Source organism: Falco cherrug, chromosome 7 (assembly GCF_023634085.1).
Source record: "Falco cherrug isolate bFalChe1 chromosome 7, bFalChe1.pri, whole genome shotgun sequence".
Classification (NCBI taxonomy): Eukaryota; Metazoa; Chordata; class Aves; order Falconiformes; family Falconidae; genus Falco; species Falco cherrug.
In genome coordinates, this window is record NC_073703.1 from 53703234 (window position 1) to 53730838 (window position 27605).

At 37.4% G+C, this 27605-nt stretch overlaps 1 protein-coding gene across 9 annotated transcripts in view; it reads right to left on the reverse strand.

Annotated features, from left to right (window-relative positions):
• GPHN (gephyrin) overlaps positions 1-27605 on the reverse strand; it is a 296954-nt gene that overhangs the window by 180026 nt on the left and 89323 nt on the right. For 8 of the 9 annotated variants that reach the window (XM_055715673.1, XM_055715679.1, XM_055715678.1 and 5 more), the window contains exon 2: positions 21552-21630. In XM_055715673.1, coding sequence (XP_055571648.1) covers positions 21552-21630 — 79 coding nt within the window. Of the gene's footprint in view, positions 1-21497; positions 21631-27605 lie in introns of all 9 variants that reach the window. The other variant, XM_055715677.1, reaches the window with a different exon arrangement.

The window sequence follows — 27605 nt, forward strand, 5'->3', positions numbered from 1 at the left end:
CAACCCCCTGCGCTAAAGCAGGTTCACCTAGAGCAGGTTGCACAGGATTGTGTCCAGGCAGGTTCTGAATGTCTCCAGAGCAGGAGACCCCACAGCCTCTCTGGGCAGCCTGTCCCAGTGCTCTGTCACCCTCAAAGGAAAGAAGTTTTTCTCACATTCAGATGGAAGTTCCTGTGTGGCAGTTTGTGCCTGTTGCCCCTTGTCCTGTTGCTGGGCACCACTGGAAAGAGCTTGGCCCCGTCCTCTTGGCACTCATCCTTAAGCTATTTGTAGCAACTGATAAGATCCCCTCTGTTTTCTCTTCTCCAGGCCACACAGGCCCAGCTCCCTCAGCCTTCCCTCATCAGGGAGATGCTTCACTCCCCTCATCGTCTTCATAGCCCGCTGCTGGACCATCCCCAGTAGCTCCCCGTCTCTCTTGAACTGGGGAGCCCAGCACTGGGCCCAGCACTCCAGATGTGGCCTCCCCAGAGCAGAGCAGCGGGGCAGGATCACCTCCCTCAGCCTGCTGGCCACGCTGCCCCTAATGCCCCCCAGGGTCCCACTGGCCATCTTGGCCACAGGGCACACTGCTGGCTCGTGGGCAACTTGCTGCCCACCCGAACTCCCAGGTCCTTCTCCGCAGAGCTGCCTCCCAGCAGGTCACCCCCAGCCCGTACTGGTGTGTGGGGTTGTTCCTCCCCAGGTGCAGGACCCTGCACTGGCCTTCGCTGAACTTGGTGAGGTCCCTCTCTGCCCAGCTCTCCAGCCTGCCCAGCTCTGGCTGGCTGGCAGCGCAGCCTGCTGGGGTATCGGCCGCTCCTCCCGGGTTGGTGCCATCAGCAAACTGGCTGAGGGTAGACTCCGTGCCTTCACATGCCCAGTCACTGATGAGTGAGTTGAACAGGACTGGACCCAGCACTGACCCCAGGGGAACACCACTAGCTACAGGCCTCCAGCTAGAGTCTGTGATACTGACCACAACTCTCTGAAGCATGCTTAGACACACAAAGTCCATGTACATGCTTATGCCAAGGCTAATAAATATTAAATGTTTATTTCAAGAAGAGAGGAAGTTTGGCTGAGATATGTAAAGCAGAAAATGGAATAATGGAAATACAGGGATCCCTGAAGTTGCAGAATAAGCTGGAATGAATTGCAGACAACAGGTGGAAAAGAGCAATCAGAGTACTTCCAACAATCAGGCAAAAAGGCACCAGAAAATCTCTTAATTCCGAAAAATACCAGTAAAGGACTAAAGGCAAGAGCAGGATGACTCAAACTCAGGAAGAATAAAATGTGAAGAATATGTGAAAATGGTCTGTTCTTCCACATTCTAGATTAAATTTTTTTCTTTATAATTTAAATCACAGAGCTTATGAAAGACAGTCAGAAGCTTTAAATAACTTGTTAAAAAAATAATCCTACAATTCTGAAATCACAAGAATGATAGTGGAGTTCAGAGACAAGCTGCACCCAGAAACGCTACCACACTAGTCCACACAGTATTTCACCTTCCCAAAGCTCTATTTTTCTCCACCCATTCCAGAGAGAAAGTACAAATACGATCCACTACATGATTAATGGCAGTGTTGTTATGTCTGTATTCCTCCAGCTAAATTCAGAGGCAGAATTTGCTGTTGTTTTTCTTTTTCCTTAATACATTAGTGTGTTTGCATATATATACATATATTGCCATGTGTGGCCTAAATGGGAAAACTAAATTGTGTTTATAATAGTGACCTGACTCCACTGGGGTTTTTTAGTGTATGCTATGAGTTGGGGAATTTAAAAAAAAATTAAAATACAATCTGTTCAGGCAGAGAATGGAGTCATATGAATTAAACAACTCCATATTTGATCCATCCCTCTTCATAGCTAGGAGGAACTTTCTAGAGACAAATAGCATTACTGACAATGCTGAATTGTCAATGCTGCTTTTATTGCATGTCTCACACAGTTATCTCCATTCCAGATAATTTAGTTATTTTGAAGCCATCATCCATACTTTGCTGCTGCTTGCAAAATACTTCTGTAAGGTTCAAACTCAAGTTATCAAAAAACATTACTTAAGTTTTTCATATATTATTGGCTATAAGGGTTTTTCAGCACTCATTTTTGTAATTTTTGTAATTCCCTTTTTTCTTTATATCTGATCATTTAAATGTCAACAAAATGTTTCTAGATGAATTTAAAAACTACTGATGTATTGTCTCTGCTATTCATGCCACAACTCGTTACAACTGGACTCTCTCTATATTCAGAAACATTATAGGTAGGGCACATGCGGATCTTAAGACAATTTAAGAGGTCTTTGATGAAATGCAAATTTGTGCATTTTGTTTCATTCAGATCCTAAAAAAAATGTATGACTTCTAATTTCTAAATACCTTGCACAAACATAATCCATTGGCAAAATGTAACCATTAACTTCTCCTTACTGGCAGCTTTAAGTTACGTTGTAAGCCATCATCAGCTATGTTGTCCAGCCATCTATTTTGTATGATATTCTCTTAGATAGAGCAATCCCTTCCAGTTCCATTTTGCCCAAGTCTTTCTCTTCTTCGTTATTACTGGTCCCCCTACAAATATGATATTTGGAAAGAGTAACACACCTCACAGTAACTGAAGATTTTTAATTTTTTTTTTAAGGTTTCACTGCACAAGTGTTACTGAGCACATATACACAGCACTCACTATCATATTCCTTTGGCTGACTGACCGTGACCGTAACATCCCTGCTAACTTCAATGTGCCTCTAACCATTAATTCCCAAACTGAAAAACATTTGAATTTTGAAAAAAATCAAAAAGAGATTTGATCGCTTCCTCAGTTCCTGCTCCAGCACAGGTGAGTAGAAAATAGATTAAGGTGAATCCTGAAGTTTATATTTCTGCAAAATAAGTAATTTTCTTAAGCGTTGTCATGAATATTCTGTTAGTGAGCCTTGGTTAATTTGACTAGATAAAAGAACACAAAAGTCCCAGGAAAGTACCTCTTTCAAAGCAGCCTATGCTTTTAGAAATCTCTGCCACATAACAATGTATTTGGAAATGGTAACTCCACACAGGTTTAAAAAAAATAAATTAACAGCAGTAGAGACTTCCCATTTTCAAGCATTAAGCATGCCTATGTTGGTCTCTCTTTTCTCACTAACAATCAATTTTATGTACCTGGAAAACAGTCTTGAAAAACGCTTAACCAGCAATCCTACTGGAAAACACCACAGACAGTATAGATGTGTTTCCATGCATGTGAAATAGCCCATATGTTAACTGTGATCATAGATCCACATTGGAAAAGATTAAGCACCATAGATTTTACTTACACTGTACCCCTAGAACCACCTTATATTAATTATAAGGCTAAATACCTGACTATCGATAGAGAGATTACTAACATAACCAACACCAACATTGTTAATACTTCACGCAGTACTTCCTGAGCCATGATGCAGAAAGGAAATCAAAGATGGTTATAAGGACAACTCTACCTGCAAACAGGTATTGAGGACAGTGCAGCATATGCATGACCCTCACAGACACAGGTATCCAAAAACATATATAAGGTTTGTGTACAGAGATACCTGGTCTTTAGAAATAAACCACTGTAAGAAACTGCCATTTTCTTGCCAAATCACATTTTACAATTTTACTCCAAACAAGCAATTGTTATTACATAACCTGCCTTTTCCTTCAAGAACTAGCACTAAACACCCTCATCCTTTAGAGAGTAACAGTAGTAACTACAAAAAGCTAGTTACAAGAGCACAGAAATAATCCAAATCTGTACTGCAACGAGTTTCAGTAGTACCTAAATTTAGGAACTGAGATGAACTGCAGCATTACATTAAGAGAAAACATTTAAAGAACTGATAAAGAAACCATTGTAGATTATGTCAGTAGAATACCTTTTAAGACCTTAACCTCTGGTAAAACTGCAAAATCACATTATGCTATATAACAATTTAATTGCTTTACAAGGTTTTCTTCTATTTTGGATTTGCATCTGTGATCAAAGAGCTTACAGGTAGGTGGGTAGCATCAGGTCAAGCAATGAAAAAATGAAAGGCCTGCCCTGAGAAGGTGACTCAGTACTTAACCATCACATCAAACAAAATTAAACTAATAGGACCATCTCCTCATTTAAAACCTAAAAGGTTGATCTAGAAAGCAGGTGAATCAAACACCATTTACAAATGAAAACTCCAGATTTTGTATCTTATAAGATATCCCCCTGCCCGCATTAGAATACCACAGGTAGATTTTATTAGGTTATTTTAACATGAACTGTATTGTCAGCTGTATTTTCACCTAAAGCATATCAGAACAAATAGTGGTGTTATCCCTCCACAACAGCAGTCAATGCTTTAGCTCCTATTTCCTCCAGCCATATCACCTGACTTTAAATGCTCATTGATGCATAATGCTACCCTAGATAAGTGTCAAGATACATTTCATAGCTGCAGTGCCTCCATACCTTAAGCTGCTAAGAAGGCATGCTTCTCTAAATTCAGTAGTGCTCTTCAAAGCTGAGAAACATGATTACCAGTGCACATTTAGTTGTCTTCATAAATCAGACAATAATTACAGCAAATGGCTTTTTAAAAAAGACTTCTGATGCTCTGAAGCTTAGATTATAGACTGTTTAGTATGAAGAACAGAGTATCTTCTTTCACCTTAATTAAGGAAAAGTAAATGTTCAGTAGAAGTATATTCTCAGAATTTGTTTCACCTTTGTAAGACTGCCTTATAGAATAATCTGTCCAAAACCCACTTGTACTGAATTCAGAACCATCTGTAATGAATAAAATGTGGCAGAAGCCTTTTACAAATGAAAGAAAGTCAAAGCTGAGTACTCGATACCTAAAAATGTTCATTCCAAGGTTATCTTTCTGTCACATCTATTAATTAACATAGTTCAGCTGATCTTTACTCCATAGCGGCCAATTCTTTACCGTGCACAGTGATTCCAATTCTGCCAGGTATGCAATTAAGACATAAACTCTGCAAGTGGAGTTTTAAATTTCAAGTTGATTTTACATTTAAAGCAAATACTTTCAATTAAACTTTGATTGGTAAAATGAACTGTGTATGAAAACAAAAACATGAAGAAACCAAATAATACACAGATAGTGTTGATACTATAATATTACGATCGATTGTTCTGTGAAAAAAAAGGCAGTATATATGGTTGGTTGGAAGGTGCTTATTTTTGCTTTAAAAAAATTGTTGGTTTTAAAACTTAGGCACATACATAATATAAGTTAAGGACTAACTGGTGGGTTTTGCTGACTAACTTAACAGAAAGGTCAAAGATTAAACAGGTCACAAACATCAGAAGTAGGGCAAAGATATAGTATGCATCAAAGCTGAAGGACACAGACTCCAGTTATTTACGGCCTGTACCTGGCCCATAGGGAACTGGCAAGAGGTCTGTTAACAGGCAAACATCATGTAGCTGAGAGGTATTCTTTGCAGAAGAGAGATGATGGGAGAAATACAAGCAAAGCATCAAATGCTTCCCACCTTTTTGGTCTTGGCTGCAATTGCCCTGCTCCAAAATAATTTCCAGCTGTGAACTTTGAGATTCTCCCCCTAGTACTTATTGACTTATTGCAGTCATAGTGTACGACTTATTGCAGTCAAGAGTGTACTTAGCAATTTTCCATCCCAGAAAAAATTATCTGTGACTTGCCACCTTCCATTTCTATAGCTGGATACAGTATTGTAGCTTTATGGACCCTCCTGCTCCTGCTCCAGCTCAATTTTATCCTCAGAACTGCAGAGATACATACATAAGCACAAACACAGAATAAAGGTTTTCTAACATACTCAATTCCCCCATCTTTCCCCCTTCTAAAACTAGCTGAGTAAGTAAGTAGCTATAATATATACATACTTTAGGAAGCTTGCACATTATTGGACAGGTCTGTTTTAAGAGCAACTCAGTCTATGACACAGCTTTGCACTAAATTACTTTAAAGCAAGGATAAAGTGCTAGCAGTCTTCTAAGTTAAAATAATAACCCTAAATCTGAACAACTGCTAGTGACAGGTACTTGAATGACACATTACAATGCAAGCTTGCTACTTGTTTTTTAAAATGTTTATTACCTCTTCTGGTAGAATTGTCAGAGCTTTTATTAACAACTGAACTGTGAAACTTAGGAGATGAAGAAAAAAAACCTTGGGTCTGTCTATCTGTTATTTTCAGAGAGCTATACCAGCATCCTACATCAGATCACAGCCAACTCTGTACCACAGTTAGAGTGGCACTGCGCCACAACTAATAAACCATGCTGACAGGGAAAGCATGTTGGCTTTTACTCAGCACTGTGCTACAGACATCTACGTTACAACCAGCCAGCTCAGAGTACAGAGTATTTGCTTGTCCTTATTTGTCAAAAAGCTATTAACAAGATGATATGAAATTTATATAAACTATATCATTTAAATATAAAATGTATAAAATATGCTGCATAACCGTGTAATTAGAAACAGTGTGCTAACTGTTCCATGAGAATGATTTAAATGAATAGTTGTTAGTCGCAAATATGACTCATTTATACCAGTTTGAGATCTTTCATATAAAACTTGGTTAAGAGCTATTTCATAATTTTCCAGTGAAACTTTTTCACCAAAACATGTAATTCAATTAAAGTTTAAAAAGTTGTGCATCATAAAATTTTATCAAATTTCCTCACTGAAAGTTTTTATGAATACTTTGACATGAAATCAAAAATTGTTTCTTTGTTTTCCAGTTTAATTTCATATTCAACATTTCACTCATTCTTACTGGCCAAATACAAAACATCTACTGCTTAGCTCATCTGCTTTCCTTTTCCTCATGGACTTAGGGCTTGCTTGTGTGCTCAGTATTTTGATGCCCACTTGATCACACTGGCATAGTAAATTTATCACTTAAGTTATCCATTCAGTACTTCTCCATCACAAGCAGCACTGAACACACTCACGAACAACTATTAGACGTTTATATTAATAGCAGTCATAAACCAAAATTTTGCCTAACTCCATGACATACCTTTCCTTTCACAAATTAATCAACAGTACTGGTTAGATAAAGTTTTATTTCCTGCTACTTGAAAACATGAACTATAGCTGTGAAACTGAGTGTTTAGAAAGGCTCTTGGTTATAAGATTCTGGTCAGCGTGACTCACTTTTAGCACTTTCCCCAAGATCAGTCTCTCCCCCCAAGCAGGACAAAAACCCTTCAACCTTCATCTTCCTTTTTTCAAGGCTGAGGAACATACAGTACAATCATTTTCTCCTCCAGTGATTGTGAGATTTTCCTCCTGTAGCTTGCTACTGCAGGAGGTGGCTTATTTTCTCCTATTAGATTATTACAAGAGCACCCCAAAAAGAAGGCACCCCAAAAAGAAGGAAAAGAGGCGGACCTGCTGCTGAGCTGAACACAGAAACACCACCAGGCTAATGATCAATAACTTCGTCTAGTATTTTCTTCCATGTGTTTTAAAAAGAAGCAGCAACAGGAGCAGCTTTAAATTCTAAATAGGGTGGATATTTATGAATGTATGATTTGGTCATTCGCTCCTGCTCCAGAATAACAGAACGTCAAAAGATTTTCTGATAGTCTTTCCTCAAGAGCAGCTTTTGCTGAGATAGAAAGGACATGTACCAGCATGGAGAGTCCCACTTTGCTGAAGGAAGGGACATCACTTCTGGAAGCAGTCATAGTATACAAACCTCCTCGTCATAAAGCTGTCAGTGGTCTCACCTTCCCCATTACTCAATAGTCATGTGTCTTAAGAAACACATGTTGCTTCGTGACACTGTAGTTGTAGAAACTATGGATGCCTTCTTTGTGGATATACTTAGTTTCAAAACTTGCCCCAAGTGCCTGAACAGTTTTGATTAAAGATTACTGAAGTTTCAGTGATCTCTTCTTGCTTCTCCAATGACGATTCCAACACAGGGTTTCTGTAAACCACCCGAACAGGTTACACTGCACAGGGTGACACAAAGGCTTGCTATTAGGGCAACAAATAATCTGGCAAACTAAACTGTTAAAAATATTTAGCTAGTGTCCTGCTTTGCGCAGAAGAACAGAAATGGTACAAAATCCCCACCACTTCATATGCCAAAGTAGCACCAAAAATTCATGGGCTTGAGAAGGTCCTGTATATACATATATACACCACTACCTCAAATGAAAAGGAACATTGAGGGAGAGACTGAAGAAAAGATGTGATAAATAAGATCCCTCTGATAAATTAAGGAACTCTCAACCAATAAGGGTGGGCAGCTCTCAGCCTCTTTCCACAGAAAATAAAGTTTTGGACAGAAACAGTTCTAATTGATCTGAAGTTAGAGAGTAATAAGATCTCTTTAAAAATGGAACCACAGATTGGTTCTTTGTTGGGAAATGAAAGTGATTGCAACCTTCAGCTAAGATCCCACTGAAACAAAATTTAAAAGAAGTAATTGCTGCATTAGACAAAAAGAAAAAAGCATTTTTAAGCACCACTAGCTTGCTAGCTGTGCCACAGATTACTTCTATCCCTTCACAATATGTCAGTGTATTAAGCTATGCAGAAATATCCAAGCTGATGAGCTAATGAAAATACTGGATACTGGTAACAGTGCAGCCATGGTGAGAATGAAATCAAAAGCTCTGACAAAACCTTCCTAAGAAGGTTACTATCAATAATGTAAGAATACTATCAGTATTATAAAAATAGCTTGTGTATATCTATACCTGCTGCAGTCATTGCACAGTTTGCATAATGTTTGTTCCCTCTTTTACACAATGAAAATAATAGTAACAAATCAAAGACAATAAATACTAGTGACTAGAAAAGAAGGTTTTGAGCCAAAGACAATTTTATCCTATATTAAGAGCTCTTGAGCATGGTAAGCATTCACAAGCTCCACACCAGTCTTAATCAAACCCTTTTCTTTAGCACAAGCAATAAATTGGCTAAAGAGATTTAAAAACTTGAGAATGCAATGGCTACAGAGCTGGCTGGAGTCTGAAGTATATGCAGGAGAAGGCAGGATAAGAGGAACTCCTGAAGGAAGACAGAAGGAAAAAAAAACCCACCCAAACAACGCCTAAACATAGAATTCACTGCTATTACTGGGATTTCTGAGCAAAACCTTGAGCTAATAATGTCTTTTTCTACCAGGTTTAGAAAAACTTGGGGGTAATTTGTTTCACATAAATACCTTCAAAATATTCTGCTCAACCACACAGGCAGAAGCAGGCATACTTCTCACTGCATCCGAGATGCTAGTGAAAAGGGGTAAAGTTTCCTCTGCTTTGATTTCTTAAAAACACACTTCACAAAATTATTTCAGAATATAAAACTGAATTATCTGTATAAATGCAAAAGACTATAATTTAAACTACCAAATCATTCTGAGATCTCCAAATCTTTACTATTCATCTATTACTAACACCTTTCTATGTTAGCATTAGCAAACAATGAAGTACACACAGGTAACTCCATCTATTTGATGAACCTTTAATTCTTACTTCGCTTTTGGTCACAAATTAATTCCTTAAGGATGTAATTTTTATGTTGTTAGCTTTTGAAGAACAATACAGAGTATACTGTTAAAAATATGGATCTGTCTGTCAAGTGTGCTGCTTCATACCCTCACATGCAGAACAGCCCTTGAAAAGCTATCTGCCCAAGGCCCATGGTGGGCAGCGTTCATTCTTAAGCCAGGAAGTAGTATATGTCTTAATAAATTTTTTTTAAAAAAAAAAAAAAGTATCAACTGTTTTTCTTTGCATTTTCCTGGCAAATTCCTGTTTTCAGAAGGGATTCAATGCTGAAAGGTCCTGACATAATGCAGTTTAAAGCCAGCTGTACCTGAAGAATACTGTCTGAACACAGTACAATTAATTTTCTTATAAGCTCAAAATACTTTATTGTAACTATACTTAATAACGTCAGTTTTGAAAGTAGAGATTCTGCGAATAATTTTAGATGGGTTTTGGGGTAGTGGCATTTATCGTAGGTTGGTGGAAAGCAAAGTTTGCAGTTGCTTATACACACAAAGCCAAGATAATCCACCTGTGGACAGGGAGGGCTGGGTGGTTGCCACTCAGGATAAGCATTTTCTGGGGTTTGTTGCTTATTCTGTGAAAACCGTTTGATCTTAGAATTTTAATGTTTCAAGATTATTGAAAACTCAAATACATTCTTGATTTTTTCTTAATGGTTTCTACCCTACAATAGAAATCTGAAATACAACAGGATGACACTTCCAAAGCCTCTAATTTTCCCCTGAAATTCATGCAGGTTTAGATGGAAATGAGGTTCTAATCTGTATGAAACTGTTATGATAGGTGGAATTAAAATGTATTCAAATCTTGTTCTCTAATTTTCAGAGCATTGCAAATGTGGCAGAGTAGGCACAATACATAGTTTCCTGAAGGAAACACAGACAATACGGGTACAGCTACAGCTCCAGGCACAAAACAGACACAGCAGCTGCTCGTGGTACCACACACAGCTTCTCAGCCTGAATCGTGCAGCCATCCCACAACTACAGCGGTAAATATCTCCTCAATCACATTACCTTGTATTATCTTTATCTGTATATGAATATGAAAACAAAATTACATATTAATGTATTTTCTGGATTATAAGCAACCTGTATATTGAATGGCTTTCCAGGCTCTATTAGAAAAGTGTTCTTTTAATCTTAGCAGAACAAAGGAAAGACTCGTTAAAAGTATTTTACTTTAGAAGTACATTTGTGTCTTCTAGTGCGCTTTTTAGAAAAATGGAACACAGTAGACTAAAAAAAATACCACCTCATAAGCAATATTTTTTTTTTTAATCATAGGAACAAATGGAATATGTTTTCTTACAATAGAGAAGAAAGATTCCAGTTTTGCATTGCCACATTTAAAAATCCCTCCATGATCTACTGTGTAGCTGAACACTTTCTATGACATTTCCACATACTGTACTGAACTATAGAGCACATTAATTGTGCGGAATGCTTGTGATAATGAAAGAAACATACTGACTGAAGAGGTGGTGAGGGAGAAAAAAGGTCTCTCAGTGTGTATTTTTAAGTAGGTAATTCAATAATGTCAGTCAAATGACGCTCCAGAGCATCACCTGTCTGAAAACGACACCAATAACAAATTTCATGGGAACACTGTATTTCCAACCAAAAATATCACTTAATAGATGAGATACAGTCTCTTATCTGAAACCAACTAGCCAACAGAAAATAGAACTGTATTACAATAAAAATTTCTATTAGAATATAATGAAGGGCATTAAATTGGAGGTAAGAAGAGAGATACTGTAGCTAAAGAAAAAGCAAAAAGCTTAAACAGAATTATTAAGGGTATAAGCATTTACAGTTGTAGTATAATTGTTTCTTCAAAATACCTGTCTGCAGAAAATCACTTGAGGTAATTTTGGAACCCTTGATATGTCAGTTTTGAACTTCAAGGCTGACATCATCCATAGAAAATATACCTACATCCTGGTTAGGTTCTTATGATGTTTATATGTTAGCACAGATAAAAGGGAAAAGCATAAGTAAAGAATCCATGGTAAAATTCAACTTACAGCGAAAGAAGGTGAGGAAAATGTACGTGAAAATACCACAAGAATTATCATGTGGTAACTATGCTTCTGCCCTCTTAAGCCACCATCTGTATGTATTTCTGCTGTACAGTGCTCAAAAAAAAGCAATTTTAAAAAGAGTCCCCCATAAGAAGTGATGGCAGGACAACTCTTTCTATTAAGAAAGCAATTTAGAATTTAATACAGTGAATAGCATTGTATAAAAGCATGAAAATGTCTCTGGGTAGCAACTTTCTGCATGTCGGTGTCAGAATCATTCCTAAAATGGGCGGCAAAGGCTTCCTTTACAACTGAAGCTAGGTGTTCTATTAAAATCTTTCAGTAGCAGATTATCCATTTCCCCTGCTATCCTAATCTATGGTGCAAATAAGTACGCAAATTTTATAGAAGCCTTCTGTAAGTAAGGCATTCTTTCAAGTATTTATAGCTTTGACAAAATGTATTCTCTCCTACAAAAAGACTCATGTCCAGGCATCAGCTCACAATTGATTTTCAGAAGAAAGAACATTTCAGAGGAGCATTTAATAATTTTTAATAGTCAGATTAGAGGAGGGAAATTTTCTCCCTTGTAATAAATGATTACAACCCCTGCGTTGAGAGGCTTTTGTTCTCCCACTACTGAAAGTTCCAAATTGAAATTCAGCCATATCAAGCAAGCCCACTCTACTTTGAAGGACAACTGATTAGTGACCCCATTGAAAAGTGTTTCAAGTTTGTATGTGCTACACCATTTATGAAACTATTATTCCTGAAAGAAGTATATAAAAATTGCCATACCAGCTCAGCCTAAAGGTCCACACAACTCAGTATGATGTTTCTGGTGTTAAGAAACAAAGCCTTAGGGAATAAATATATGACACAGAGCATGATCTGTTCCCAGGTACACACTTCCTGCCTCTTGCCACCTTCAGTTCAGGAGCTTTGCTGACCTAGATGCTGCACACAGATCATCAGCTTTAACAGCCATAGTAGGTCCATCAGTCTAATTCCCTTTTTTATATCTATCATTTATACTCCAGTCTTCCACATGATGTTACATCAATTATGAAATATTCAGTTCTGTTACACTTGAATAAGTATGTACTTTTATTCACTTTAAACCTGCTGTCTGAATTTTTTCCTGTCACAATTTCTGATCCGTGAAAAACAGTGAATAATTGCCTCTAACTTTTTTTTAATGCTAGTCATTCTGTGTACCGCCACCATATGTTGTTTCTTGGTTGAAGTGAAAAGTTCTAGTCTATTTAATTTCTCTATGTGTGGAAGCTGTTCCAAATCTCTGCTTAATCTTATGATCCCTACCGTATCCCCTTTAGAAGTTAACACAGTAGCCAAGATGTAAGCACATCCCAGGTTTATACAGTCATATAAACAGGTCTTCTGTTCTGTTCTTGATTTTTTCAGTAAGTCCTCATACCTTATTTTCTTTCCTGATCATACAGAAACACACTTAATACACTGCTGAGTATTAAGAGGATTTTCTCAGAGAATCATCCACTGATGAAGGACTAAGGACCAGCACCACAAACCATATCTCTCTCTCCTGCAGATACACACAATATTTTTCTTTCCAATATCTAGGCACCATGAGAAGACAGTTCCTTTAAATACCCAGAAAATATCTGGATATGAACAGAAATAAAGACTAATCAGGAAGAATGAGGTCAGGTGAAGAGTCATGTTAACCGAGATTCAGATGAAGCCCCGAGGGGGCAAGATGGGCTTAGAAGAGGCTGTTTTAGTCCTGAGAGTCACAGATCCTCAGACAGTAGAAAGCTGATGAAAATGGCAAATGCAGTAGAAAAAGACTCCTCCAAAAGAAGATTGAAATGAGAAGATCAGAAAAGTAATATAAGGTCACTAAGGTAAGACTAGAGAGTGCAACTAGAAGCTGTTGTGGATTTTTCTCTCAAGGAAATCCGTAGCATCATACATGAAGCTTTTTAAAAGATCTTGAACTGTGATTTTAAAAAATGGAATATTGACCAGGAAGCTGGGCTGCTATGCCATTAAATTAAAAGCAAATGATGGGCTGTAAAGTTATAGTCAACCAAATGAACACTTCACATTCTACTCCAATCTATTCTTATCAATTATGAGTGCAAATGATTACCGAAGAGTCTTGTCATATTTAACTCTGAGACAGTGACCAGTAACCAGTACTTGGTACATACCTAATGTTCCTGCTTCTGTAAAAAGTCATTTTGGTTCAGTCTTGAATATACCAAGACACACAGGAGTCTTGTCTGTATTTCTTCCAAATGTAAAGGGAAAAATCACAATTATAATATTACTCGTATGTGTACTGGCTCTGGCTGGGATGGAGTTGACTTTCTTCATGGCAACTAGTATCTTGCTGTGTTTTGGATTTGTGAGTAAAACAGCGATGATAACATACTAATGTTTTAACTATGGGTGAACAGTGCTTGCACTGCATCAAGGCCTTTCCCTGCCCCCAGTCACCCTAATGAGTAGGCTGAGGGGGGGCAAAGAGTTGGGAGGGGACACAGCCAGCGCTGCTGATCCAAAATGACCAAAGGGATATTCCATACCATAATACTGTGCTCAGTAATCAACACGCAAGGAGAGGAGGAAGGGTGATTAGTGGTTGTGGTGTTTGTCTTCCCAAGCAACACTTCTGCATGCTGAAGCCTGGCTTTCCAGCAACTGGCTAAACATCTGCCTGCCGATGGGAAGTAGTGAATTACTTCTTTGTATTAAGGATCTTTCTTGTACTATTGAGAATGTAAGGTATTAAGACAAAGGGATTTAAAAATTGCAACTAGAAAAATAAAAATTGGCATGAATTCTAAGTCACAAGCTGAGGGGATACTTATAAAATCAAGGTTTAAAACATACACAGAAACAACTTCCAATCAGTTTTGTGACACTGTCTAGGTTGAAACTTGATCACCGTTTCCCAGCTTGTGTCCTATGTATTTTTCAGACATCAGATAGTAAACAAAGTAAAACAGAGCAGAAAGGACACAGCTTTTCTTTACAACCTTTTAAAACATATTTTCCAGCATTTTCATTTATAAATGGAAGTTTAATATAACTAATAAAAATAACATAAACTTTAACCCTGAAAATGAAGCATCTAGTAAATCTCCGTAACCAGTGATGATGTTTCTTATTCCAACAAACATCATATATCCATTTATAACTCTTAGTTCCAGAACAAGCCGCAGAACAGAACCATTTCTTTAGACAGCTCCATTAAAAAAGAGTGTGTTTCAAATGTATTAAATTTAAAATTCCCTAATAACAAGGAGGAACCCCGGTTACAGATCCTGTAAGTGTAGAAATTCTCTGAAAAGAAGCTCCTGGCTAACAAGCTTCAAGCAGTGAATCCCTGCAACATAGAGAAGTACTAGAACTAATTCTCAAACTAGTACTGGAACTGAAAAGCCAAACGGAGCACCCAAGCTGCAGCTGCCACACAGGTGAACAACCCCTTCCCCTCAGCAATGCTCATCAGCCAGACATAGCACTAGGGCTGCACTGCCTCTGGTTCCAGACCAACTTTTCAGTTACTTGATTAGCTCATAAATTTCTTAATTGCAGGATACTGCAGGGCATTGCCAGAGCAAAAGGAGGAAAATTCCTTCAAAGCATTTGGAAACTGTATGATAAGAGAAGACAAGTTTGTTTTGAATGTAACTACTATTGGTAGATAAAGCTGACATGGAGCTTTAAAGAGGTTACAGGAGACTGCTTTGGGCCAAGACGTAAAAAACTCTATCAGGGTTGAAAGTTGCTAAGTGCATTAGAAAGACATTTTCTTATGTTCTGCTTTGCCACAGACTGTTGCTAAGGTTTTGCTTTAGACAGATGATGTTGTTCCTAAAGGTTTATGAGTCATTAAGCCTAAACAGCCAAAGAAAAATGCGTGCAATATTAGCAATTTTTGCTACTAACTGCCAAGGAATCTTGTATGTTGAGAAAATTCTTTTCTCAAGCACAAGTAATGGATAAAGTCTTCAACGAAGTTGAAAAGTAGGTTTCCCTCAGATAATCACTATGCCTAAACAGAGAGCCCCTTACAATATGTTTAGGGATTTGTTCATATGACTGGAGGTAAAAATTTGATGGAGTCTGGTTGGACTATAGAGAAGCCAAACGGGGAAAATGGCCTGAGAAGAAACAAGAAACTTTGGCCACTTAAGGTATATACGTTTAATTCTCTCAAAGGAGGGTAAATACAATTTTCTCAGGTACATTTGAACTCTGCTTGCGGTCGAAGCAGATAAAGGCTTGTCTCACTCACTCCCCCAGACTAATAGCAAGCCATCAGAATAGCACGAGGCCAATTCTATTTATACAGATTTTAAGAAGTGCTTATTAGATCAGACTCATCATCAATTACTTTAGGTAGGTATCAGATCTTTGGAGGTTTGCCAAGTACAACTTTTTCATTAGATGCTATACTTAAAATAGGCTGTAATTCTGTTAGATCTCAGAATTACTCCTCTGTGTAACCAAGTCCTCCAGTCCTGACAAAGATCAGCTGATGAAATCACTTGATGCTTACAGATAAGGTCACTAACAGGAGACAAGAGAAGTGTTTTTGTAAGGCAGGCCTACTATTAGGGAAAACGTGCTAGTACAGTCAAGTGATGGACAAACAACTAAGCATGAACTCCTGCTAGAATACTGCTGCAAAACAATGCTGCGGATAGGATTACAAAAGAAATGTTTCCTCTTTATGCTGCATTACTGCAACCAGCAGTTAAATAAAAGAAACAGGCATGATATTCATGTATTATAACAGGCACTGAAAAACTAGAAAGGCTGCATAAAGGGGAGAGGGAGAGAACTGGTATCATCAGAACGCAGGATTTGTAACCTTCAACAAGACAGAATATGCTACTGATTTTCAAATGAGCAAAACTCAGAAAGAACAAACTACAATACTTCCAGTTATCCTCAACAACTGCTAGACAGGCTCTTTCAACTGAAGATCAACACTGTGAAATTTTACATCCACAGACTTAACACTGTATTTATGTGGTCTTCAATCCTACAGTATAGATTATGTCCTCAGTAAGATAAAAAAAAACCAAAAAAACCCCAAAAAAACAACAAACCAGAGCTCCTCAAGAATTCCTTCATCACCTTCAGTCCTTAAGATTACGTGACAAATTATAAAACTCTCTCAACTCCTCCCCAGAAAAAGTATCTAACTCCTCCTCCCAAGGTTGTAAAATACAACAAAGCAGTGACAAAGACAACTTCTGTCAGACTTCTATCTCCCATCACAGACAAATGGAATGCAAAGTTCATCCAGGAGTTTCTAACACAGACCTGTTAAACTTGTGGATTATTAGCATCTTGGTTGTCTTTCTAATAGAACTACACAGAGGATAAATAACATTTTCTTCTCACAACTTTTACAAAAAAAACCCAACCAAACACAAACAAACCAGCTTCTGTAGTATACAGGTATTAAAATTACTTCTGATCTCCTGTCAAAAGTTACCTGTCCTTACCTTTTAGATTATCTATCCTCTCTTAATTGAAGTCAGCTAATCTGAAGGTGATATGAAACAGTTTAGATGTGATTTGATTTTGCCTAGAAATAAAGAAGCTATTCAGAATCTTTTGGATCTTGCTTATCTTGAAGAAGCTCTGAAGATGTTTCCAAAACAAATGCCTATCAGTGATTACGTGCAGCTGCAGCTACTGAATTGCACAGAAGGATTAAAAGCATCCTCCTTTCTGTCTAGACAAGTATTTTATAAATGTCCATATACAGGCTAGAGCTGAAAGGAACATCTTATAAAGTGAAGCTACGAGCTAAAACTTTGGAATGTCTACAAATAGAATTTTTGCTTCAAGTAGGTAGAGGTATACCTAACCCTCTAATGATTTGATATCATGCTTCAGAGTTGTATTTAAGTAACTTACAGTTCGAAAAATTTCAGTAGTAAAGAACCTAGGAAGAGTTTCAGGTGATAGCCATATTGAATTCTATCTAACCCATTTCTCTCCTAAGCACAGATTGGGTATTGAGGGTGGAGAATGAGGGGAAGAAAGAGGGTAACATTCAGTCTGCTCCTGAGTGAGGAGTCAAATGAACTAATCAGTTTTCTGTCTTTCCTTGAGCATCAGCTTAAGAAATTTTGCGTTGATACAGAGCCTCAAAGATCTCCTCACAAAAGCAGGACTTTGCTAGTATTTTCAGATGTTCATTGCATTTTACCTCAGATGAACATAGTCTGAAGAACATCTGTACCACCATCTAAGAACCACCAGCCTAGTTCCTCCAATTACACCTGCTGTCTGCAGCTTTGCTATTTAGGACCATTCATGGAAATACACCTATAGTCTTCTCATGTAGATAAATCTCCTCTGTAGAATGCAAAATTTTAAATATCTTTAATGTGTTACCAGAATGGCTGGCAGGGCTGGACTTTGAATATTCATAGCCACATTAAGTTACCTATACAGGAATCCTACATAATTCCTATATAAATTCCATCTGGGTTTTGGTCATATTAACTACACTGATGCCAAATTGCCAGAATGCATACCTTTTTCATAGAAGTGGAATGGGGGGTGGTTGGGAAAGTTGCCCTTCCAGCTGTCTGCGCTTACATAGGATCAAGTATACACAAACCATAATATACAGGGCTCTTCCCAGCATTCTTAGACATAGATTCCAGTTTCTTTGTTGCACTGACATTTAAATTTTTTTCCAACTATCCAAACAATCTCATCTGTTATAAGTTGAACTAATTCTTTCTCATCAGCCAAAAAGAACAATCCCTTTAATAATCTTTTACATTGTCAGCAACTCATACTTCCTCTCTTCCACTATAATTTTCTGAATTAAGTGACACCTGTCATGCATGCCAGTAACTACCTTCTCCTATTGCCGTTCTCCTACACACCTCTATAACTTTAAGATTTGTGTCCAAAACTGGACTCTGTATAGCGCAGAGAAATCACAGGGCTCTGAGCAACCTAATCTAGTTGAAGATGTCCCTTCTCATTGCAGGAGGGTTGGGACTAGATGATCTTTGAAGTCCCTTCCAACCCAAACCATTCTATGATTTCATGATCCGCTGCAATAAATAAAGGACAGCAGTTAACTCACCTTTTCAGCTGAACCTCTAATCAATTTTTTTGTTCAAATTCCACTTTTCTGTAATTAACTATAAAATGAGGTTTAATTGTAAAGTTGTCACATGCTTCCTTCTCCCAAAATCAGCCAGTAAACTCCTCACTTTATCTGATATGCTTTGGGTTTTTTTAAGCGGCATTTCTATTTTCATTGACAGAGTAAAACACATACAAATAGAAAGGGATGACCAAACTCCTGATTTGAGCAGCAGAGCTTTTATTTTATATTATGAGAGAATAGAAAGCAGATCAAGTTTACAGAATCCTGGCTGCTCTAGCTGGGAAATCAGTTGGGGAAAAGACGACTGTTAGGCACACTTGATATAAATCAGACACTAATCAAAAAACCCTGTGATGCTGTATAGAGTTTCATTTGAATGTAAAGACACACTTTCAGCCCTTCAGGAAAAGCCTTCTGCGGTAACAAAAGAGAAGTTGTCTATGATGGAGCTAAGAGTGGCAAACAACAAGGGAGATGCCAGTGTAGCTTAGACAACCATATGAAGCAGCAAAGTCTCACAAGAAATGGGCACCATTCAAAACGGTGTCACAGTTCTAAAACCACTTAAACTTCTTTTTATACTATCCTCTTGGTGTATTATACTGAATTTCTACCTCTACTGCTAACCCATCATCTGCTAGTAATGTGAACTCCTGTTAAAAGTATACACTGTTTACCTATTTATATGCTAATGAACCTAAAATCTCTCGCATTCTCTTTGTAAAACTATTTTATATAGTGTCAAACATTACAAATGCACTACAAACCTTGAGAGTGACAGAGCCATTTGCAGAGAAAGCAGCAGAATATTTTATGTAAATCTCATGTTGGTATCTGATATTAGATTACAAAGAAAAGAGGCAGTTCATCTACAGTCAGAGCAAACTAGCATCAAAGAAATCCTAATCTTTAAATATGAATTTAATGCTATTTTGGTATTTCAGGTGTCACTATAGGTGAAAACCTTAGCCAAATACTCTAAAGATTTTAATTAACCTTTATTCGTATTTCCAAAAAGGTTAAAACATCTTTTTCACTGGCACTTTCATGCTTCAGTCCCATGCTGTCCCTTGCATTTCTCTTTGCATAATAAAGAATTCAGATGCCATGGGACCTTAGAGTCACCTACAAAAGGCTGGGCTGAACAATATAGCCTTAGATAGTTTCTTCATTTTTGGAGATTCACTCACGCAATTACGTATTTTGCAAGAACTCTTAATACTCTTTATTCAGTTGTAAAACTGCAAGAATATCGATTTGGAAAGACAAAAAAAGGTCTATACATTCCTATCATTAGACAGGAAAAAGACATTTCTTGCATGATAATCTATTATATAATTGAAGTGCCATGAACAGTCCTTGAGACCTAACAGATGTTTTGAGACTATTTACTCTTTCAAAGTTATAAAAATGGCTACATTACAGTCACTTATGCTTGTTATGCTATAAGCAACAGAAATCCATTTAATTTATTTTGCAGATTACAGTCGTCTTCATTTATGTTACGGTCAGGGGAGGAAACTAGAAGATTTCATCACTTTTGATAAACAGTAAGGAAAAAGATCATTCTACAACAAAGGCAATTTATCCTTACTGAAAGTAAACTCCAGACTTGCAAAACCAAAACTATGTGAAGCACACCAGCATACCTGTAGCTCAAAAACCCACATACAATTCCCCAAAAGAAAACAAAACCCCAAACACCCAAAAGGCAGATTTTCACTGAAAATTAAGACCTTTGAAATAGTCTTGACTTCAGCACTTGGATAGTAATTCTTAAAAATTTACCCATTGTATTAATTCGGTGAATCTCAAGCAATATTTACACTTGTCCCCTGTTCCTCTATGGTTTCAGAAGTATAAATTATCAAATATTACATATACTATGTCAAAAATTCCCAAGAACAGATGTATATATGCATAGATGCCATTTGCCTGTAGCAAAATGTCAAAACAGATTATGCATCTACTTCATTACTAAAAAAGCTCTGTAACTGAAATCAGATGTCAAATATACCTTATTTTCCACTACTTCTCAACAAATATTGAAAAATGTGCTCTGCCAGTATAAATGCCCATCATGTTAGGACCCACTGTGGAATGCACTATCATTCATGGTAAAAATATGTGAATTTTACCCATCTTTCCCTTCCCTCATAAGAAGTGCTACACTTGTGCACACTAGCAAGAACATTTTCAGCTAGTACTGAAGTTAACTGAAGAGAAAAAAACAAACCAAAAAACAAAAAACCCACAAGAAGTTTTGATATCATTTCACGTCCGGCTCAGAGCTCATGAGGTTGAATTTTATCTTAGAGGAAAATACAACATTGAAATGAAGAGCACTAGGCTTGCCATGAAGTAAAAACTGGATCATCTGCTCATATACTTGAATTAAAACAGGTAGTAGAGGAGGAAATAAATATCAGCTGTATGAAATCAGATAAAAGAGATTCTACATGTTAAGATAACTGATGATAACATAATTATCCAGTAATTCCTAATTTATATACAGTTCCTCCTTAAAAAAGGCGGGCAACAATGTGCACACAACTCCTCCATAGAAATACCAACATGCACAATCTGTTACCTCTAACGACTCTTGTGCCCTTTACCATATGTGCTCACTAGATGTTAGTTCATGAACAGAAGCATGTAAAAAGCAACGTTGTTCTAATAATATTTGTCTATATGACAGACTAACAACTTGGCAAGCATATTACCACTAAAACACTAAGTATACTTCATCATACTACTTCTTTATATAATTACAAAACTACTCACAATGATATCATGAAGAAGTTTTTCTTTGCTTAGCAATAAGAGCCAGATACTCACAAAGAAGGGTCTTGGACCAGATCTTTAAGGTTTATCCCACTACGATCCTCGGCAAGGTTCCTGAAGCAACTGTCACTCACTAAAAAAAATAGAAATAAAATTAAAACAAAACAAAACAAAAACAGAGGGGGGCGGGGGGAAGAGGTGGAAATTTAAGACCAGAATGCAGTGCTTTTGATTAACTAGAAACGCTTTTTGGTATTGGGTGTAATTTGTATGTTCATCTATAAAGTCTGATTTGCAGTGAGGTTTCACCTAATTTAAAGATAAATCAACTCAATGGAAAGTGCTAAACACTGTATCACAGATTACACAGAGACAATCAGTTTTAGCTGGTGTCCTTACTACTTCTCCATCTGTGGCTACAGAAGTGTCAAAGACAAACACCGGATGCTCAGGTATACACAGATATCCACACATGCAACAGTAGAGTCTTTAATCATGCACCAGTCAGTATTCTTCACCTAATCAGAAACAGTGAGTCGCTATGTACTTCAATTCACAGCTGTTCATGGGTTAGCAAAGATGTTTAATAGGAGCCATATCCAAAACAAGCAATCAAGAGCAAAAATCTATTCAAACAGCTTATAATTAACTTGTAAAGTGCATGTAAAGCAGCTAGTTACTGTAATTGAAATTACAACAAGTAAGTTTCACAGAAGTCTTAAAAGAGTAGTGGTGTGCTTTCATTTTCATCACTACATTAAAAAAAAAAAAAAAAAAAAAAAAAAAGACCAAACTTAAACCTGAAACTCCAAATCTGTTCTCTTGGCTAATTCTTTCAGCATATGCACCCCATGCCCACAAGTGAACTCATTTCTCTTAAACACCACCAGTCAATTTGAGAGGTGGGGGAAAAACAAAAAACCAACCAACCAAACAAACAAAAAAATAATCAGCATCAGTTCAAAGGAATTAGTTATTTCCAACTACAGCAAACTTTCTGAAGGACACAGAGGACGTAATATGGCAAAACTGGTGTAAGGATCAATTTGCCATAACTAGCAAGGTTATCTGCCTTGAAAAGAGCTTATGAAGAAATGCATTATTACTCATCTTCCAACACAGAACACAGCCTCACATTTGGTGAAAGAGGATGTGTTCAAAATCCTCTGCAAAAGCAAGTGTTCATACTTCTTTCTAACTGCTCTCTAAATACTCTTTTTCATTTACATCTGTAAATATTCACATGCATCACCAGCATCAAAAAAATGCAAATCATCCCCAAAATATGTTATTTTCACAGATTACATACATACTGTGGCAGGCCTACCTCACACACTACAAAACCACAAAATGTTTCAACCAGTACCCCTTGTTGCCAACGCATCTCACAAGCATTGAGGCCATTGGTCCGCTGGGAAAGACAAGTACCAGAACAAGGAGTCCCAGAAGAAGGTGCTGGAGTAGCTGATGGAACAGATAGTGGCCCCAGCTCTCACACAAAACCTGACAGTGGACAGTATATGACAGTAACAGCAGTATTTGTCAAGTGTTGATAATAAGAAGTTTACCTGCTTTGCACTTCAGCACTGTAATAACCAGCTGAAATCCTGAGCTTGCTTCTCCTAGCTGCTGTCTCTGAAAACTCTACCAAACGGCTGCTCATCACACAGAATCCCCAAAAGGCAGGCAGTGTGTCACAAGGATGCTCTTGTCATCGAGGTAATTGCCACGGATTTCCAGTTTAAATAGCAGCTACCTGCACTAAGGAAGTCCAGAACTGCTGGCTTGTTACTTCCACCACAATTTAATCGTTGTGTCTATACTAAACTGAAAGTTACCAGTACTGAGTTCACAAGGGCTACCCGCCTTGCCACAGCAGCTCATCTTGGGCACCTTGACCCTTTGGAGATTCTTCATTTCCGTGCCCATACACTGCACTGAAACCAACACTCTTGAATCTACAGTCACTAACTCCTGAGTTAAAGGAGTAATTCCAAGATAAGCAAACTCGTAAACAACCTACACTCTAGATTTTAAGGCAGAAAAAAAATTCCAGCTAAGTTGGTATTTGAGAGTTTGCATTTGCCTCTTGTCAATATTGGCAACAAAACAGTAAACAGAACATGTTACCTACTGTCTTGTCAGGAATCCTACACTAGTGATGCATTGACATATCTCCTAGCCCAAACGCTACACGTCATGAATTAAAATGATGGTTGATAATGTTGTTTCACTACAGACAAATCAAATATTTCTTAAACATTAATTGTTTTAACCTAAACATGCTATATTTCTTCTGCTGTCTTCTCCAATCTCCTCGTCAAAAGTAATCACAATTATAATTGAGGAAACTACTGCAACTGATCAAAAACTTTTTTAAAGGGACATTGAAAAATAACAACATAAAATTATCTATCAGTAAACCTGCCCATTATTTGTACGTATGTAACCATGCAGTTTATAAAATAAAATGTGTTTGAAGGAAATGTTTATAATTAAAGCCTAGATTTGCCAGAGACTGTCTTTGTTTTACTTGTCTCAACAGAATTCTGATATTATAATACCCTTTTTATGAAAGAAGTTAAAAACCCTAAACTCTAGTTAGCAGAGCTGGGAAATACAAGCTTTTGCTAAAAAGACTAACTCAACATCAGTCAAATATCTGCAAGCTCTGAAAAAGATATTAACTTTACCTCTCCATTTTTTTCTTTGATAGTAGGAGAGTCATAACACTGGGAAGCTGCAAATTTGCAAGCAAGCCTTTTCTTAGGGTACTGTTCTAGCCAGATTCAGAAAACACAGATGCCTCAGATAAATGTGAAAAATTTCAACCCCAGTTTTAACAACCAAGAATTCCAACAGCTTAGTTAATACTCACCAAAATCAAATCTCTGAAAACTAACATTTGACTATAACTGTCAATTAAATTACTAGCATCGATAGCAACAGGAGAGCTTCCAGTAAGAGGAAATAAATCAGTGGAATGGGCTGGAATAAGACCTCTTACAGTAAGACTTTGTTGCACTTTACTGACCTGCATGCAAGCACAGGCCATGCTTCTTCACATCCTTGCTAACTCTAGCCCAGGTAAGAAAACAAGTGTTCAGCAATAAACATGGGGTGGAAAGAATCAAGCAGAGCAGGCACTACATGGCTTAGAAAACCATAAACCATAAATGCATTTTAAAAAATGGTATATTCTGATTGAAATTCAAGCTATTTAGTTTAAAGAGGACATAGGGTGAAACTGTGTTTGACGGTACGGCAGAAAGATCAGGATGTTCAATGGTACTCTAAGGCTTGAGGGAAGAAAAGACAAAAGAAATCTTTGCATCACAGCCATGAATTGTAATAAATGCACAAAGGCTATGCCTAACTTCTTGTCTTTAAAGCACAACCAAGGCAGACTTTTGCATATGACCTCTATATGAACACAATCCCCATGCAGGATTTTCTTGTCTTGTTTCAAAGTTTAATTTTTATCTTCAACACTACCAGACCCCCCAAGTTTATAAAAGATAGTATTTAAGCAGTGTCGAGTATGTGGTTTATGGAGAGACAGAATTGTTAGCTGCTCTCCCCTCTACATGTACACCAAGTGGCCGAGCCTCTGATCTGTATTACACCCCACACACATACTTCCCTATAGAAAAGGATAATCACATCAAAAGAAGCTCCCTAAAATGCATTTGTTCCACGTAGTATTGTACATACATTGACAGCCTATAATTTACTAGAAATGTTTTTTTAAGAAATTTAATATTGGCACAAATATCACAGGCATAGACTGAACCCACTCCCACCTCAGGAACACAGTCTGAAAAACATCACGCCAAGAGGAAATCCCCAAACATCCATTAAACAGTTTGACTTCCAAGTGAGCTGTTGCATGTATGAAAAACGAAGAGGTTTTAGCAATAGCTCCAGTTCTCCCAACATTCGTCCTACTTTCAGCTTCTGGCTTCTATTACTGATGCTCCATTTCTGACCCCTGTCTAGTCTTGTGCCTAGGAAATAACAGAGATGGGAGCCCAAGAAGGGAATATAGTTCTCACCTGTCAATTACTCAGCATACAAGATTCCATACGAAAAGGTTAAAATCTGTATTCACACTCTGTGTGAATGTGCAAACATCCAGTTTACAGCAGTTGTGAAGCCTTCCCACTTGGCATTTGTGAACTTCTAAATCTGTCCAAACACTTTTTTTTTCCCTTTGCTTTCTTTAACAAGAGACCATACTGAAGGAAAATGTATTATTAGCCTGTTGGCTTCCAAAATGAGAAGTAGGAGAAAAGTCCTTCAACTCTGAAGGTAAACTAGTATTTTCTTCCAAGTAGAGGCAGGATATAATGTGTTGTGAACTTTCTTGTGCGTGTGTGTGTGTCCTACAGTTTGAAAACAGTATCGCCCTTTAAAACTGTCACTTAATCTCTTATCCCACACAGTGCATTCCCAGTAAACAAAAGCCCTCCTTAGATCAAATCACTTCCAATTCTACAGCTGTTATCAGTCACTTTCATATCATATGCTTTAGAAAAAATGCAATCATTACCCTCAAAAAATGAGGGGCTATCTATAGTTTGGTAAAGAAAATTAATAATAATGTTTACTTCTCCAATATCAAAATATGCAGTTCCAGAAAACTATTATGTGCCAGACTTTTCCTCTCGATTCTCAGAATTCAGAAATGCTTTTAGATTAGTTGTGGTTACCTGTTGATAAAAACCATCTTGACAACAAAAATGCTACACTTGGAAAGACAGTCACCGATAATTGTCATGCACTATTAGTCTGACAACATTGAACAGATGCACTGAAGTATTATTTTTCTTAGGACTTCTTCATCTGTCTGTAGTATTTTTGGCAGACTTCCTGTAGCAGATCTTCATTCCTTACCCCTCTTTTTATAGGATCATTTGTGTGTTTAGGTTTTTATACCAGATGCATTCAGCAGCTGATAAATACAAAAAATATTTGATACACTTGGGATGTTCTGGAAAGTACTGGTATGGCGCAGCATTGCATTCTAGTCTGGTTTTGCTTGCAGTAAAGCATTATTCAGAAGTCTCATTTCAGATTCAGGTAGTTCTGTTCCACACACTGCATGCAAATGTAGCAGGATTCAGTATTTTTATAGACCCAACCTTATACACTGCAGCATGCACCCACTTTTACCTATTGTAACTGTACATGTTGTTGACTTCAAGACATAACAAACACTGTTAAAGAAGCTTAGGTTTTAGGATATAAGAAGGTAACAATTTTTTTTTCCTCAGATCTCAAAATATCTGTCTTTAAGACCCTGTTCTGCAAACACAGAATTCCTGTCCTATAGGCATACGTTAAAGAAGGCAAAGGAATAGGATGGTAGCAGACTATAAAGACTGATTCTCTTACTATTAAAATAGTTTTAAGGTATTTTGCACATTCTACAAACAGAAATACATGAGAGAGAAATATCCTGCCTCTTTTTTTCTGCTATTGACATATTTTTCAAGTGATTGCATGTCAACCAGAAAACATACAAAACAGATGGCATATTACAGAAATTTTGTAGCACCTTCACCAGATCTATTACAGAAGACAGCAAATTAATTATAAAGGCTCTTATACTATTTGCATATCTGTACACAAATCTCTCTGACATTATTTACAGAATAAAAAGAACTACTAGCCGGCATGCAAATTGCAAATGCTTATCACTGCTAAGAAAACATGTTGTCCATGCCTAGCAGAAACAATGCAGGCTGGTTTCCTAAGAACCTGTGATCTAAATGCTATCACCGTAATAAATCCGGATTCCCTTTGATACCCGCACAACGAACAGGGCTAAAGTTAGTACAAAGGCATGAATGGGAAAACCCAATCTGCCTTCTCCTCAATGGAGGTAATAACCCTAGTCTCCTCTTTGCCTAGTTGCTCATTTTCACTTAATTTATAGATAACTGTATCCTTAAAAAGTCTCTTTTTGTTACATTGTACTTACTTTCTATAATCCTATTATCACTTTTTTTTTCATAGGTGAGTTAAACAAGTTCAAAAGGGAGACCTGAAAGACCAATGGAAAGACTGAAGGATGACAGTCTATCTTTCAATTACAAATATCTT